The 16,813-nt window shown below is 40.8% G+C and overlaps 4 protein-coding genes, 1 long non-coding RNA gene and 1 pseudogene across 5 annotated transcripts; 5 read left to right on the top strand and 1 right to left on the bottom strand.

Annotated features, from left to right (window-relative positions):
* Positions 1-4,681: 4,681 nt before the first annotated feature.
* On the top strand, positions 4,682-7,512 carry LOC6727083 (toll-like receptor 2 type-1). The gene is made up of 2 exons (XM_016175848.3): positions 4,682-5,142; positions 5,279-7,512. The coding sequence occupies exons 1-2, from the start codon at positions 5,099-5,101 to the stop codon at positions 7,503-7,505; spliced, it is 2,271 nt and encodes a 756-aa protein (XP_016033574.2). The 5' UTR covers positions 4,682-5,098; the 3' UTR covers positions 7,506-7,512.
* Positions 7,513-7,566: 54 nt separating this feature from the next.
* On the bottom strand, positions 7,567-8,011 carry LOC6727082 (male-specific sperm protein Mst84Da). Its single transcript, XM_002102443.4, has 2 exons — positions 7,853-8,011; positions 7,567-7,795 (listed from the first exon to the last, which is right to left on the bottom strand). Exons 1-2 carry the CDS (start codon positions 7,889-7,891, stop codon positions 7,643-7,645), a joined length of 192 nt encoding a protein of 63 aa, XP_002102479.1. The 5' UTR covers positions 7,892-8,011; the 3' UTR covers positions 7,567-7,642.
* A 177-nt stretch (positions 8,012-8,188) lies between these two features.
* LOC27209331 lies at positions 8,189-8,659 on the top strand (annotated as a pseudogene).
* Positions 8,660-9,365: 706 nt separating this feature from the next.
* LOC27208299 lies at positions 9,366-9,729 on the top strand. Its single transcript, XR_005544197.1, has 2 exons — positions 9,366-9,373; positions 9,435-9,729. It is a non-coding gene; the product is annotated as an uncharacterized LOC27208299 (long non-coding RNA).
* Positions 9,730-10,137: 408 nt separating this feature from the next.
* LOC27207214 (male-specific sperm protein Mst84Dd) lies at positions 10,138-10,672 on the top strand. The gene is made up of 2 exons (XM_016182941.3): positions 10,138-10,286; positions 10,344-10,672. The coding sequence occupies exon 2, from the start codon at positions 10,366-10,368 to the stop codon at positions 10,576-10,578; it is 213 nt and encodes a 70-aa protein (XP_016033571.1). The 5' UTR covers positions 10,138-10,286; positions 10,344-10,365; the 3' UTR covers positions 10,579-10,672.
* A 1,140-nt stretch (positions 10,673-11,812) lies between these two features.
* Positions 11,813-12,606, top strand: LOC27206452. The gene has a single exon (XM_016175849.3). It carries the CDS (start codon positions 11,928-11,930, stop codon positions 12,540-12,542), a length of 615 nt encoding a protein of 204 aa, XP_016033570.1. The 5' UTR covers positions 11,813-11,927; the 3' UTR covers positions 12,543-12,606.
* Positions 12,607-16,813: the final 4,207 nt, after the last annotated feature.

The following is a 16,813-nucleotide window of genomic DNA, read 5'->3' as shown; positions in this document are numbered from 1 at the left end:
AGCTAATAATACTAAATATAATTTTATTGTGCATGTGAGTACTCTTTCTTTCTAGTTTTTTTTCTTTTTTTTTTTTGGTTAGCGACAAGGCAACTTCCAAAATGCATTTCACTGCGGCTTTCATTTTCGTGCTTGTTGGACACGCCCACAATGCCACCCTGGTCCTGCCGCCCCCGAAAAGCGAATTCCTTCTAACGCCTTTTTCTGCCACAGCATCGCTGGTTATAAATTTAAGTCCTGCGTGGTTTTAATTTTTTCGGGGGGCTTCGCAAAATGTTCCTCTTCTCGTTTTCTGTTTGTTCTTACAACACCCCCAATGGAATCTTGAGCTGCAACCGTGTGCAATTCCCACATGTCCTCGTTGTGTCGCTCCTGGGTCAAACGTGTGCACTCGGTTCAGTTGGGGTTTAAACGGTTAAGTGCTGGCTAAATTGTTTCATTCTTTCCTTGCTTACCTTTGGCCCAACCGGTTTTTGTTTCCCCACCTGAATCGTCCCTTTATTCCCAGTCCCATTCCCATTCCCATTCTCGTTCCCGATCCCTTTTGTATCTTTTGTTCAAAGCCATCCGTCCGGCGTGCGTGTCTAAGGTTAAATTGCACATGTTGCCATGCGTTTTTCCTGCTGCCTCTGATGGTTTTGTACTTTTGGGTTTAACCTCAAGGTGTTAAGCTGACGTCGAGCTGCCGTTTTTTTTGCATCTTTTTTCTACCGACTCTATTGATTCTGAAAGACGCAGGGCAGAGTGCGTAATTGGCAAATGATGTAGTTCCAGCAGCCCAGTCCTGGCAGGAAAACCGTCCAAAATTAAGTGAAACTGAAAGAAATTCTTACGCGATCAATACGATCTAGAAAAAAAATCAAGTCTAAAACATTTTTCTTGGTCTCTGCTCTCTGATAAAAATATAGCAATTAATTAAGTGGAACCTTCATATACCCTTTATTTCGCACAGAGTAAAAGGGTATACTACACTTGTTGAAAAGTAGGTAACAGGTAGAAGAAAACTATTCCGACCCAACGCAGTTATATTTGATCTACTCGACATATTTTAATGGTCGAGCCATTAGCAACAAAGATTATATAAGATGCGTAGACAATACTACCTACGTGCTCTAATGAATAGGTATAGTTTGATAGTCTGGCATATTTGAGACTTCAGCTCTTCATAAATGTATCTTAGGCATCAAAGAATTATTACTTTACCACCCGTTGTGTTTCACAATTGACTTTTTAATTTTGCATTAATAAAACCCATTTGATTTCCTTCACTCAATTAAACTGGCCCAACACAATAGCACCGTTCGAAAAAATCAATGGGATGGTGGTGAATAAAAACGCATACCGCATACGCAGCGTTGACAATAGATAGCCGTCCCTTGCCCGCGGGCTCATTGAACAATGCGCGGCATCAAAGCGCCAAAACAACGCGATATTGCAGGAATAGAAATATAGAAGGGCGAAAAATCGAATTGCATGTTGATGGAGCAGCCAAGGGCACAGGAAACTCAGCTCATAACCAAACCATTGTGGATTTTAGCTCAGCGAAATAACACTCGCACGCACGGAGATCTGGTCTTTGAGTCGAGTTTTCAGTTTGGACAATGCAATTGCTATCGTAGAGCCGAAACTCCTACAGCCCATGGGAGCTAGGATAGGACGAACACTCCTGAGAGGAGTGAGCCGAATGGCTAGCAGGTTTTCAACAATTATTTTCATTTTTCATTCTCGCATACGTTGCGTATACGCAACGCGTGCCCGAGAAGAAGGCACATATTGTATCTACACCTTTCGCTGCAACTGCTTTCAAACGCAGAATGAGACTTGAAAAGGACTCAAGAATTCTTGGGTAAAATCGTACACAGCCATCTCAGTGTCATGTTCCCTACGTTTCGCTTTGAATCTGTCAATAATTTTAATTAGCAATTTTCTCGGCCAGACCATAACAGCTACGTCGTTTTGACAAATTAATTTCCGTTTCTTTTTTAATTATCTAACGGTTGGTTGAGCTTGGCTCTTAGTCGAAAAGCGATCCATTTTGCGTTGTGCAGGAAGGGTCTGATTGGCGCTCTCCAAGCGTAAGAAATAGAAAACGGAAAATGTTCGTTATAGCCATCCTATTACGTGTGGGCTTTCTTGGCGCCTAAGATGTATATACAAATGTCACACCGAAGAATACAGTTCTAAAGTGAAGGCATGTTTTTAATAAGTAAAAGTTCATATTTGAGTGCTCAACAATTTAAAGTCAACTTAATAAAGTAGGGTCCTTATTGACCATTCTCTAGTTCCTGCTTTGTCAACCAAAGCAAATATACGATTTATTCTAGGCAAGGATGATCGCATCATGTTGTTTATCATTATCAATCTGTAACTCAAGTAGAAGTTAAATGTAAATCTGTGAAATTAAAAGGAAATGCCAACTTAAATTTGTGTTGCTTTTACCACGGCACTCCCTTCCTTTTCAGGGGATGACATGCCTCTGATTTTCAATTTTATATAAAGTACACTCTTAACCATATTTAAAACCAACATATACAGAACACATATTCTTTTAATGTAACCGACCTGTACAAAATGTCTGGGACTTATTCATAGAGCGATTTTAAGGCATTAATGAAAAATATCAAGGGTTCAAAGTAGCATAAATTATTAAATTTATAAATGCAATTCGGATCTTTTTATGTAATTAATTGTAAAGGCTATAGAGCCATTGTTCATAATGTGTCGTCATATCAAGAGCGACGGGTTCAAATACCTCATCCCACTTATTTGATTGTACGTTATTTTCCTCACTCTTTTTTCTCCGATTTTTCATGGTATGTTGCAAAATCTACTGCGACAATTTCGAGCTCATTAAAAATTTTCAACTGAAATATTCCGCCGGAAGCCGAGTCTCTGTGTGTATTCACCCTTAACGGAGCACGTCTGCCGTTTGTGCTTACTTGTTGGTGTATACAGTGCTCCTGGTAAGTTCGACTACATTCCGGTTTAAAAAAGGTATCCTTGACGAACCGCGCTCTTTCAAAAGGTTGAGTTTTTACTTCATTTAGGATTGACAGCAATAAATACTTTTAGCACCCACTGTTGGCAACCACATGGTTGCATGCCATGTTTCGTATTTTAGTTTTCCACATTTGCTGAAATTAAACTACAGTATTACACACGGATATATTTAATTAGATGACATACCTGTATTATGATTTATTTAGACCGCGGAACTTTTAGCCCCCAGCCCACGAAATATGTTCTCTTTGCAACGTGATTTGTGTTCAAGTCACATCCTTGCAGGTGAAAATTAAGCTGCCGCATTTAAATGCGGTGTGCTTAATAATATTCGCGGCAAGTAGTGGGGATATTCACTAAAGCCAGATGGAAAACGAATCATACAGGGAGTAGAGAATTTCAAGACCGCGTTTTTGAAGGAATAAAAAATAGTTTTTGGAATTAATCTTAAAAAATTAGATAAACAAGATTTTCTTTAAAAGGTGGCACCGTCTTTCAGCACTAATTCCCTGACTCATATCCACCGTACTAGTGTGACTACTTTTTCTGTCCTCGTGCCACATCATTACCGTTTTTATTGCCATCCTGTGTGCCTGCGTGTTTCCTATATTGTCGGATCGAACGATATATCAATGACACACACAAGAGTTCCCTATAAATATATATATGTATGTATGGTCCATCTCTGGAGAGTTTAGAGTTCAATTTTCTACAAGCATTTTTCTTTGAACTATTGCCTTATCGGATTGTATTCACTTTTTGTCACATAATACTCACAATCGGTAGCCATCTTAGTTGGTTGGCTTTTTGACTGCGCTTCATTTCACTCCTTTGTTAACATGACTCGATTTTTATTGGAGATGCTGAAGGATTCGCTCCATTTACCTCCAATGCCTTCGCATCCCCCACTAAAAACTCCGGAAAATGCCGTCGTCTTCATTTGACAGGCAACTTAATTCATTTGATGCATTATTTAAATTGCAGTACCCGCAAAAAATCACACAAAGCTTTCAACACATTTTATTTGTTGGTGTAAGTCAAAAACCTCTAAGTGATTGGATTCAAGGTTACATATAATCGTTTTATTTCAAAACGATTGTAGGGTATAAATAAATGTTAAAGTTTTAAAAAATAAATATACAGGACTTTAAGACATACGTCGTCTGGTACACAATATATGGAATGCAAGCTTTTAAAATATTTTAGAATTTAAAGAACTATTTCGATTGTTATTTTGTGACTCGTAACTTAAGTGTATTGAACTTACTTTTATTTTATTTTACATATTCACAATGTTAATCGCAGTGTTGGGACCCATAAAAATTTCATTTAAATGCAATAATTCAATGCAAGTTCGTGTTTATATAAATCCAACTTTCTTTGCGTTCGCATCGGTCGACAAATGGAACCATACACCAAATTATTTATTTTAATTATAATAAATCCAAGTATTTTTATATGTGAATCAAAGCAAACAAAGCTTTTGCTAACAATTCCAGACGACTATTGTGAAACATATTGTGGTGGTGACATCTGCAATGATACAGTCGATCCAAAGACATGCGACAGAGAAGCATATGATTATATTGCCACCAATGAATACCATTTGATTATGAGAGACGGGCATTTAGAGGTTAAATGGAAAATTCCCGATCCAAAAATTTTCAATCTAAGTCCGATCAGCAAGGAAAATCATTTGAAATTGAATGAGCTAACTGTGTCTGATACAAGTTACCAAATTCGTGCAGTGGATTATCTTCGACAACTTGGCGTGGAGACAGTAACACGTTTCGAAAATCAACTAAACTCATTTAAAACAATTGAAAGAAATGTCCATTATATTAATGGACCTAAATCTCTCAAAATAATTATTCAAAGTAACCTTTACCTCAATGAAATAATCGAATATATAAACAAGATAACGGATAATATAAATGAAATTATTATCAACGCATATAAGGCAGTTGAAAACCAGCAACTTCGGCTAGACAACCTTATTTTTAATGGGAAGTCGCATTTAAGATCACTTACATTTATTGGATTTCAAATTGAAAACGTATCTACGAAACCATTTGATCAGTTTATTAATCTAAGAAAGATGGTTCTTAGCAAGTGCACGGTTCAGAATTTGACATTTGTAAGGTTTGTAAAATTTATAAAAAATTATAGCTACCTATAACTTGATGTCTTTAAAAGCTCATTAAGTCGATTGAAATCCAGTATAAATAATTAACTTATGTTAGAAACTTATTGTTTACCTTTTTAATTCTCTATTTAGTAATCTTCAAAAAAGCCTTGAGCATTTGGAGCTGGATATCGACAACGAGGTGGATTTGAAATACTTCACAAACTTTCCCAGTCTCAAATTAATGAAGGTTAGGAAATATATTCCCAACGAGAACTTCACAGCTTTAGTATGCACACAAAACAATTGTAATTTTATTCGTGGCATCAATGGATTAGAATGCCCAAAACTTTGCCAATGTCTGTATATATTTGATGACTTGGAATTAAACATAGACTGCAGCAATTTGGGTCTTTTGCAAATTCCGCCCCTACCAATTCCAATTTTTGGAGGTGTAAAGTTGAATTTTTCCAATAATTTTCTCTCTCAGTTGCCAACTATGACTTTACCTGGATATAAATCAGTGACAAGGCTTGATGTTTCGCGGAATATGTTAACCCACTTAAGTATCAATCACCTTCCAGCAAAACTGGACTATCTTGATGTAAGCTTCAACGAAATAATTAATATGGACAACGCTTTAATCAAATACTTAAGAAATGTCACCATCTTTAAGCAATCAGGCAATCAATGGACTCTTCAGTGTGATGATAAGCCGTTATTAAATTTCTTTAGACATCTCAAATTGATAATACGAATGAAAAGTGTTGAAGTGAGACCTATGTTCTTGCACTCCTTAACCGAATTACCAAAGGGGTTTTTGAAGTTCTTGGGAAAACACTTCATTTGGCTAGGTGTAAGGAAACAAGAATACTATTTGATCGATGAGGAACAGTTGCTACACAGTATGCATCGCAAACTGAACAACCTAACTACAATTATGAGCATTTATAAGAATATGGAATGGCTTCACCAAAAACTGATACTCGTCAATCAGGAATATGATCTATTTTATATTCGTGAAATGGCAGCCCCCTGCCCTCATAAATGCGAGTGTTGTTACAGCCGCGATTCACTTATTTTAAAAATAGATTGCAGTAATAAATTTGTATATAACTTTCCCGATATCGTTGGTAGAAATAGTCGTCTTTTGGGAAAACAAAATATATTTATTCCCATGGAACTACATTTATCTAAAAATAATATATCAAACATAACCATCGCAATGCTACCAAAGGAAATAAGGTTCCTTGATCTACGTTTCAATAATCTCGTTACCCTGGATGATAAAGTCTTAAGTTACCTTAAGAAAAATTCAATTAAAACTAAGCTATCTGGGAATCCCTGGAATTGCGACTGTAAATCGAGATCAGTCCTTTCCATTTTGAGAGATCACGAGCCCCTAGAGTATGACGTCACGTTGAAACGTTGCAATATATCTCGAACGGATTGTCCAGATGCTTGTGTCTGCTGCTTGGATAACTTGACATGGCCATCATTTATTGTCGATTGCAGAGGAGAAGGACTTCTACAGATGCCTAAACTTTCAAGCAGGGTTACCTATGTGGACCTAAGGAATAACAGCCTTACGGCCCTGTCACAAAAGAATCGATCTTACTTCGAGAAGAGATCGTTAAAGCTGCTTTTGCTTGACAATCCCTGGTCTTGTACTTGCAACGATATAGAAAAGGTAAATTTCATGAAAAGTGTATCTTCAAGTATATTAGACTTCACTGAGATAAAGTGCAGTAATGGTGAGAAGCTTGTCTCGATTAATGAGCATATTGTGTGCCCATCTGAACTCGTATATTATTTGGCACTCGCGATCTCCCTAGTGGCCACGATCATTGCCTTAAACTTTTTGATATGGTTCAGACAACCGGTCCTGGTCTGGTTCTATGAGCACGGTGTGTGTCTCAGTCTGGCAGCCAGACGAGAACTTGATAAGGACAAGAGGTTCGATGCCTTTCTGGCGTTTACCCATAAGGACGAGGCTCTGCTGGAGGAGTTCGTAGATAGGCTGGAACGTGGTGAACCCAGGTTCCGACTCTGCTTCTACCTGCGAGACTGGTTGGCGGGCGAATCAATTCCCGATTGCATTGGCCAATCTATAAAGGACTCGCGGCGCATTATTGTCCTCATGACGGAGAACTTTATGAATTCCACCTGGGGTCGCCTCGAGTTTCGACTGGCCCTCCACGCCACCTCACGCGATCGCTGCAAGCGTCTGATCGTGGTGCTCTATCCAAATGTAAAGAACTTCGACAGTCTGGACAGCGAGCTAAGGACCTACATGGCATTTAACACCTATCTGGAGAGAAGCCATCCGAACTTTTGGAACAAGCTGATTTACTCGATGCCGCACACCAAGTTACGTTGACTGGGACACATTACATTATGGCATCATATTTCTATTAAATAATTTCAATAAAAAACAAACATATCTCCCACACTGTTTATTTTTTGAGATTTACATAGTTCCCTCAAGTATTCCGACAGGTTTCCGGGTCAACTGGCTTAGCAGCAAGGACCGCAACCGCAAAAACTGCTGGTGCCGCCGCAGCAAGGTCCACATCCTCCGCAAGGACCACAGCAGGGGCCACACCCACCACAACAGGGGCCGCATCCACCACAGGGTCCGCATCCGCCGCAGGGACCACAGCAGGGGCCCTGAAAAATGATATTAAAAGTATTCACTTGTGACTTACGAGACCGATAAATACATACCCCAACCAAAACGTAATTCGGGTTGACGTACATGTACATGATTTTGTTTTTTTAAGATATATTTCCCAACCGGAATCCAAAGGAACCGAAAATTTAGGTGTTAACTATTGAAGGTGGAACGGAGAACTGACGATTTTGAGGCTATATCAGTCGAAGCTTCATTTGACAGCAGTCATGAGAATTTCAAGGCTAATGTGATCCCACAAATTATATTCAACCTCTGGCACCCAAAACCAATAATCTAGTTAGCTGTGGATATTTTCGACAGTTGTCAAATTGATATACCAACTTGTGAGCCAGGTTTCCATCATTCTTGTTTTGATTCTCGGCCTGTAAACATCGAAATTTTTTTTCGTCCTAGGTTATTTCTTTGTTAGGTTCAAAGTGAGTATTTCTCAGAGTGTGAATATGCAAAGTTTTTACAAAATTCTTCTTAGAACTTTACGGAACCATCATGTGTTGCGGACCCCTTGGATTCTGTGGACCCTGTAGCCCGTGCGGCGGCCCTTGCGGACCTTGTGGACCCTGTGGTCCTTGCGGTTCCTGCTGTGGTCCCTGTGGATCTTGCTGTGGGCCTTGTGGGCCTTGCGGCCCTTGCGGTCCTTGCTGCGGGGGCTGTGGACCATGCGGGCCTTGTGGACCTTGCTGTGGACCCTGTAGGCCATATTGCGGGTGCTGAACAACAACAACAACAACAACATGTATAATATCTTGTTCCTGTGAACCACAAAGTGGAACTTAGGACTAAATGCAGAGAAACTCTTCTTAGCTCGCGGGCCAAGTCAATAAAATAAGAATTTAAAAATACCTTGCCTGTCGTGGTTTTTGTCTTCTAAATGGTGGAACATTTGTCTCAGCTTTGGGTATCAAATCGAAATTAGTGAAATGTTTCTGCGTATAGGCAGTATAATAATAATAAATATGTAATAAATACATATTTTAGTCGAATGCGAACGAGAAAATTACAAATTTGTTGGCATATTGCTAAAAAAATCGAAACAATTTTACCGACGGCGAGACAAATAATTAAACGAAAAAAAATTAAATCATTTATTAATGTGTAAGCGTGTCAGTTTTTGGTGGATTGTAGTCGTTAGAGGGGGCGGGGCAACGTCTTACGTTCCTACGCACGGTAGGCTTTTGATCCAGCTCAAGAATAGCGTTTTCTTCTACCTGTAACACACTATTCGCTATAGTATACCTATTACTCTACGAGTGGCGGGTTAAAACCTGCAACCGTATATTCAGATCTCATACGATCATAATAATAGTATTTGTCTGCAAATATATTAATAACTATTTTGAACCTCCCAAATATACAGTGCGACACAGCTTACTTCAACACACAATAAACATAATTCGAATTCATAGTAGGCTATGGAAATCTTTCTTGACCTGTCAGACCCACCTAACCATGTATGTTCCGAAAACATATCATTCTCATCTCGACCCTCGTTCTGCTCGCATCAAAATTTGTTGTTTTGTCCCAAATAATTGTTCTTTGGCTTTTAAAGACCGTTGGTAAAAATTTTCATTGTAAAGTTTAATATAGTTTACTTATTTTAGACTTCTTTTATTTTAGACTTCTCGAATTAATCATGTGCTGTGGACCTTGTGGATCGTGCTGCGGATGTTACTGCTGTGGTCCCTGCTGTGGACCTTGTGGACCCCGATGTGGTCCGTGCGGATCCTGCTGTGGACCCTGTGGACCCTGTGGACCTTGTTGCGGACCATTTGGCAGCTGTTGCGGTGGCTGTTGGTGCTAAATGCTCACAATTTGCAGCCGAAACGATTTGTTACATCATGCCACAATCCCACCATGGTTAAACTAACACCTGAAAGTTATAAGCCACAAATATATTGAGATGAAACTGTAATTTATCTTCTTAGCTAACAAAGATGCAGACTAGGAATCAATGGGCTAGTGCAATAGTTGTGAGAACAGGTGGAGGAATGCGTTTTGTATTATGTACGGGGTGTAGGTTTCTTGATCAGGAACACTAGCCGGAGTCTGATTGTGTTGGCTATATATATGTATTGCTATATTTTACACGAATGACGCCTTAAGGGGATTCTGCCTTCCGAGGAGCTTGACTTGTTCATTCTTTGTTGTTCCTATCTGGATCAGATGTACTGCATGCTACAACGCCAAGAAATAGAAGTATCAGCGACGGCAGAACGTTTTCTTCAGAATGTTTTTGTAAAGTTAACTAAGGAGCAAAATTATCGCTTAATCTTATTTTAAATTACTTTTAGTTTATGAATTTACTTTTATGAATTTTGAATTTATTCATTTTAAATCTAGAAGGCTATGGGTCTGTATTCCACTTTCCTGTACAAGTTCTATGTGAGGAAACATCAGTTTTCATCTTTCCCTCATACCAAGAACATCAAAATTTGAGCTCTATTCCAAGCTTTTCAGGTTCAGCACTTTGTACGTATTTTTCTATTTAAGAAATTTTTGGTGTATATACAATAGCTTTTACTTTAGTTTTCATAAAATTTTAAAAACCATGGGCTGTGCACCAGGCGGACCTTGCTGCGGATCTTGTGGACCGTGTTGCGGACCCTGTTGTGGACCCTGTTGTGGACCTTGCGGGTCCTGCTGTGGCCCCTGTGGACCGCGTTGTGGTCCTTGCGGACCATGTGGACCTTGCGGACCTTGTGGTCCGTGCTGTGGCCCTATGGAAAAACGAAATGGCCTTCAGCGGTGCTGTCCTTTTTAGCTGAGATTTCCCGAATAAGCAACCAAACTGTGTCCAAAAAAAGATTTCATTAGTCTATTGTGACAAATAAAGGGGAACTATGAAAACTATCAAATTAAGGTCTCTTAGAAGGAAGCCAATGTAATCATTGTAATTCCTTTTCATTCACACTCCGTACAAGAACTATACAGATTACGGCTTTTCCTCTGCTGCCTTCACAAGCCTATGACAAATGCCAATCCAATCCAAAAAGGGAGTAGCTGAAGAGAGAAGCAATCTCCATAGGACAATAGACCAGGCTAACACTGCTGTGGCAATACATCCACACACGTAAAAGTTGCATTGCCCTGGGTATAAAAGGAGCAGTTGGTTTATGCCAACATGCTCAGGTAATTGGGACGATGCAGTTGGAAAATAAAAAGTAGTCCTGGCCTCGCAGCAATTAAATTAGCCAACTGGGGGATTTTAATTAGTGTCAAGTACCTTGAAGTAAATGGTGCCAAAAGAGGCGTGGCCGAGGCCAATCAAAGTGATTTCCCAGCAATGTTACTCATACGCCCCGTGTATCTGGGCCCAGTCAATTATTAATGGCTGCTCGGCTCGAGTGCAGACTGCTGACATCTCAATTCATGCTGGAAATCAGCAGGCAAATTGTTTATTGTATGCTAGCAATAGGATGCCAGAGGAATATCTGGGGAACTGATTTTCATCATTCATTTCGCCAGTCGACTTTTCCACTTTCCACGCTGAATTATGAAGGCAGCCATTTTAAGTGTGCGCTTGCGAGGCACTGGCTCTCCCGATGACGCAGTTAAGGGAATTCTCGGATATGTAAGCTCCTAGCATTTAAGGGGCATTCAAATGTATAGCGCATCCTGTTATTCGAGTAGCAGACGAGCAGGATAATCAAGTTCCGGAAGGGGTCGAATTAGAGCTGCCTGCCAGAATCGCAGTCGAAACGCTTAATCAGTGCTATATGCATTTATGTACGAACAAGTAATCCTAGTACTCGCATATGCCGCAGCCGACTATTGATGTACCCAGGGAATTCAGGCTTAATCACTGCAAATCGTTCGTACCAAGTCGGAATGTACGTAGAAGTTAAAAATCTGCGGTTTTGATACTTTGTCAATGCACTAAATAAGGCCTAACTGCTTATACAGATGTATATATTTTGGATCATGTAGGAAAAGTTTGTAAAGTTTAAATATAAAGTTGAGAAATATTTCGTAAATGCCTTGAAATAACAATTTGAAATATATTTTTTAATCTCAGTTAGCCAGTTTAGTGGACAGTTGAATTGTCTCACCCTAAATTATTTGTTTCCATCAGCGTTCTAAGGCCCGCCCATCGGACCTCGATCACCAGAAATGTCCGCGGCTATGAGCGAAGAAATCAGAACAAATCCTCCGAGAATGTGGAGCAGGTTCAGTCCGTCCCGCGTCGTAGAAGCCGCAATGATTGGGGATGGTCCGCACTTGTTACTACCACGTCAGAACAACGCAAGGCAGCCAATTTCGACTGCAGCAGATCAACGGCCCCGAACATCAACGTCCCGGCGAATGAAGTTTCAGAGAAAAATGGCGTTCTGCAACAAAATAAGGAGCTTTGGAGGACCTGCATCCAGGTTCGGTTCCCTTTCGCACTCGGATTTCGGAATGAGACGAGAACTGCGAGGCGATTTCCACTGGCCGATGATAGAGAGCTGGCTTGAGTTTCCCCCCTATAATAATGAGGTAGACGAGGATAGTGAGGCGCTCCACGAAAGTAGATTGTTCACAGATCGACGACACTGGGGACGGGCCCAACTGTACTTCCAGCAATATCTAGGGATCCGGCACCGTCATCACCACAATTCGAAATCAAACTCCCTGAAGGTCGATCTAAGCCCCGGACACATAAAGTCCATTTACGACGTCCTGTCTGGCATGGGTCTCAAAGAGACCTTGAGGCTGGCCTTCAACGAGTTGCTCCACTTTTACTAGCTTTGTGGATTTTTTTGGTTCCAACTATCGGTAATAAAAATTAAGGCTAATTTTTCATTCTTAACGTGGCAACTTGCTCCTAAATTGTTCCCACTGGAAAACCCTTTAAAAAATAGCACTCAGCCGCAGGCAACTTTTTAGCCAAGATATTTGGCCAAGAAAATCGCGATGTTGTGCATTTATGGAAATCGTATGCCGCTGTGTGTTCGCCAGTACAATGGGAGTGTTTGCAGGGCTTGAGGTAACTTTGCGACAGAAACTTAACGTAAGGAGTCGAATTTTAAATACCCTAATTTATATTTCATATGACTTCGCACTTTCTTTAACAATGGGCCCATGTTTTGAAATGCTACCGAACTATTTCTTTGGGGAGCTGATGTATAATATCCCCGTCTGACTGGGCTGGTATCCACATATGCCGCAACTCTTGCACAGCGCTCCCGAAATAACAAGCGATGAACAGCGCGCCCAACACGCGTGTATGTGGATGCCGCACTTACACACGCACACTCTCCACTGCCACACACTCGCACCCACAAACACATGCACAAAAGACGCTCTGCGTTCATTTTGCGCCTTATCTGCGGTCGCAAGTGTTGCGCCATCGCAGCCCGAGTGCCTGAAATTATGCTAATTCCTGCGTTTTTATGCAGCCAACATGGAGCAGCAGCGGGAATCTGCATTCTCATGGTCGAATCTCCTCCAGCTCCTACAGCTGCTGCGTGTTGGTTGTTGGTTGTCGGTCGCCGGTTGTTGCTTGTTGGCTCTTGCTGCTCCGGCTGTGCATTTTGCGGTAGGGGCACTGGCAAAAGGGATAGCAAAGTCTAGGGAATATCATCCGAATATCGATACTAGTCGTAGCCTTAAAAACACCTTTTCATTATTCTCGAAATATATTCTCTTGCACTAATTAAGGTGCATCTAATTTGTATCTTAAATTCTTCCTGTAAGATATGCAAGTTTTTTTTACAGTGCATGGGTAGAACGATGAATTTTACGGAATAGAAGGGACGGCCTGCTGATAACGCAACATTAATAACACCCTCATGGCTGGCTTTCTCTACTTGATGATTGAAAATCCTGAAAACTGCGCCCGCGCCGCAAAGTATGCAACATTCATTTACTTATCAGCCGAGGCGAGGGAGTTGGCTCCTGCAGAGTCCATGCTCTGCCCCGTATTTGTGGCACATTTGGGAGCTAAGCAGACAAAAAGTTCCCGAAAACAGAGTCAAGCAGCTGCTGCCTCTTCGCCAGTGCCATTGCTACAGCCATTGGTAGCGCCATTGGTCTTGTTGTGGCCAGTGTTAACATAAAACTTGTGCAGCGATAAACTCTTGGCCCGCCCAGCACATTGTCCATCCGAACATTTGTTAGCCAGCCTCTCCGCTCTGGGCCAGCTCCTGGCCGTTTTTGGCCCGACTGGGTCAGATCCTGCTGCATATTCATCGGCTCTTTCATTTCCCTTAGCTCGCCCAGCATTTGGAAATTCCCCCTAACAGGGTTCTCCAGCGGCTACTTACGGAATGCCACATTTTTGTACAGGGTATCATATTTGAAGAGGAGCATCCAGTTTATACGGTGCGGTTTAGACACAGTTGCAGAAACAAATAAAATAGTATGAAAATAAACTGACGACAAAAATGGTTCCTTTTTAGTCAAAGGATTTGATTGACCCTTGAATCGAGGTATATTGTGGTCGATACAGTAGAAATTTTCTTTGAGTATTTCGTGAGTGCTGTTCTTGAAAAAAACATACATAACGTTGATGCTTACAGGAGGCAAACACCTCTTTTCGTTTTTCTTAAAAATTGTTTGATGTTCAACCTGTCTGTTTAAGGCATCGAATTTGCTAACTTGGTAAATGAAGAAATTCATTTGGTTTTTTACTTTCACTTCTCTTGCGTAAAATTGTATTTCCACTGAATAAAATTCTTTTCGGAACTCTTAACAACGTTTCGGCACTCTTATCGGGGACCACCGGGTGATGGGTTAATAAATTCCAACCGTAATTACCCATCCAAGGGGAGTGATTACCCCAAAGAGGCCCGACTCAGCCGATTCGTTATGAGCGCCGACCAAGGGATCCTTTTAATTATTGTTCATAACTGGCGGATGCAACTTTATCTTGTTTATATTATGCATGTTTTTTTCGCCTTCGCTCGGTCATTTAAATATTTCAGCTGCGGTAAAGTTTCGATTGTGTTTGCAGTTTTTTCGTTGAATATTTACCCAATTTATTTTGCCCCGGCTATTGGTCTTTGTTTTCAATTCCTGTGCTGTATTTCGATTGCATATTTAATTGAATGAGCTCTTCCTGGCCGTTATACCCAATTAGTTCAAGTGTAAAGAATTGTTTTTGGGCATCTGTAAGGCTGGTAGATGGGCCATCTAGCCAGTAAGGAAAACAGTTAGATTAGGTTATTTTACATGGCCTTGACCTTACAACAAAACTTCAAGACAACCCAGTCCTTATTTAAGTCATTCAGTTAAATATGTATCTATATTAAAATGCAGTGTTAAGTAAGATACTAGCTAGAATAAGTGGAACTTGTGCTTTTTCGGACCCGATGCCTAAAGTTGATAACCTTTGCGGGGGCAGACGTGTATCCAACCCCCACCCCCATTTCAATGCGTCAACGTCTGTGTCTGCTCCGCTTGTCAAGCATTTTACGCATGAGAAAGTATTTTCAGTGAACAAGTGCGAGGGTTGAGCCGAGCTCCGCAAAAAAGTATCCCCAATGCAGAAGTGCACAAGGAAGCCCCATAAAAATAAATCGAATTGAGGCGACGGGAGCTGGAACTGGAAGGGAGCGGGACTGGGATCGGGATCGGGACTGTCGGGATAACAAACGATGCTCCATGCCAACGGAGGGGGCGGAGTACGGCGGGAAACGCAAGTTGGGTTTGTTTATGGCGCGATACGAATGACACGTGACTGGGAGACACCAGACAAGCACCGGCACCGGCGGCACCAGACGCTCGCAAAAATTATGAAATTTAGCGCAAGCCGCAGAGCTCGAGTTGCAGAAAAAATACATGCACATGGGTCTCACGCACACAGGGACAGATCCAGCTATATGACAGCTTTACCGTATCGCACCTGCCGCACTCACACACCCGCAAAGGGGAAGGTAAGGCAGAAACTGACGGCCAATGCGCTTAGCACTTTCATTTCGTTTGCTGCAAATTGCTTAACCACAATGCATATGTATGCAAAGCGGTGACGCGTACCATGCACTGAGCGAAAAGCAGACTGTTTCAAGGAAAGGGTAGCTTGTCTAAGTTGGAAAATAAGTCCTTAAAACGTAAATCAACGACTTAAATTAGACATAACTCGATTTAATTACCAATAAGACACAATATGAATCAGCACCTAAATCATTTAATACATTCGTTATATTCACTGCAATTTCTCTCACCATGCATTTTGAAAAAGAACTACATGATTTTCTAAAATTTCTTTCTGCGCAGAGGCGGATGATGGTATTAGCAGTGCGGTTTTTTCTTCAGGCAACTGTTGCAAGGTGTCGCCAGCAGCTGCTGGGCTCAATCTAGCTGCTAACGGTTTAACGCTTTGCTGCCTTTTTTCCAAGGTTTTCCGGCGGTACACACACATACTCGTATGGTGGTGTAAGCTTATGGCACTCATTTTCAGTTGCTAAGCGGACTGACAGTCGAGAATCATTTGCAATAATAGCCAGGATAACAAAGATGGTGTTTTTCCCGTTCAAATAAAGTAAGTTGGAAGTAATTAGTTAAAGCTTCATTTAAATTGTTTTCGATCTTCAAAGAGGCATAACGTTTTTTGTGTGTCCGTTCTATTATACATTTTGATTAATTTCCAATTCCATGTATTTCCACATCGGCAGTATCTATTTTAAGAGCTTGATGTAAATTGTTTCCCTCACCTCCGCGCCACCAAGCAGGCAACCATTTCCTTGGCAATCCGTGTTATAAGCTCACATGGACTGGCGTATTACGTATACGCATTAGTATTTAGGTGCCTGTAGGCTGATTATGACAGTGTTTGCATTTCCCATCCGAACCTTTTGTGCTTTTGTGTAAATAGGAATGAAAATTCATTTGATTTTTTCTACTTTTGATGAATGAGGAGCAGATTAAAGCTGAACAAATTGAATCGTAAGCCCCGTTCCCATTCACTCGAAAATCAGTTGAATAAATTCCTAATCAATTTAGTGGGTGAAATTGTGCCTTCCCCATGTGATGCTTAAATAGCTGGTTACTTTCTATGTTAAACTCCATTTATTTTA

Source organism: Drosophila simulans, chromosome 3R (genome assembly GCF_016746395.2).
Source record: "Drosophila simulans strain w501 chromosome 3R, Prin_Dsim_3.1, whole genome shotgun sequence".
NCBI classification, from domain to species: domain Eukaryota; kingdom Metazoa; phylum Arthropoda; class Insecta; order Diptera; family Drosophilidae; genus Drosophila; species Drosophila simulans.
The sequence above is the reverse complement of the archived record's forward strand: the minus strand, read 5'-3'. Positions and strand labels throughout refer to the sequence as shown.

What these genes read in the sequence shown, in the direction of transcription:
- LOC6727083 (XM_016175848.3), top strand. Translation starts at nt 5,099, where the DNA reads ATGGTTCTTAGCAAGTGCACGGTTCAGAATTTGACATTTGTAAG. An exon ending in CAGAATTTGACATTTGTAAG is followed by an intron (nt 5,143 to 5,278) that starts GTTTGTAAAATT and finishes TTCTCTATTTAG; the next exon opens with TAATCTTCAAAAAAGCCTTG.
- LOC6727082 (XM_002102443.4), bottom strand. Translation starts at nt 7,891, where the DNA reads ATGTACATGTACGTCAACCCGAATTACGTTTTGGTTGGG. An exon ending in CGAATTACGTTTTGGTTGGG is followed by an intron (nt 7,796 to 7,852) that starts GTATGTATTTAT and finishes ATCATTTTTCAG; the next exon opens with GGCCCCTGCTGTGGTCCCTG.
- LOC27207214 (XM_016182941.3), top strand. Translation starts at nt 10,366, where the DNA reads ATGGGCTGTGCACCAGGCGGACCTTGCTGCGGATCTTGTGGACCGTGT.
- LOC27206452 (XM_016175849.3), top strand. Translation starts at nt 11,928, where the DNA reads ATGTCCGCGGCTATGAGCGAAGAAATCAGAACAAATCCTCCGAGAATG.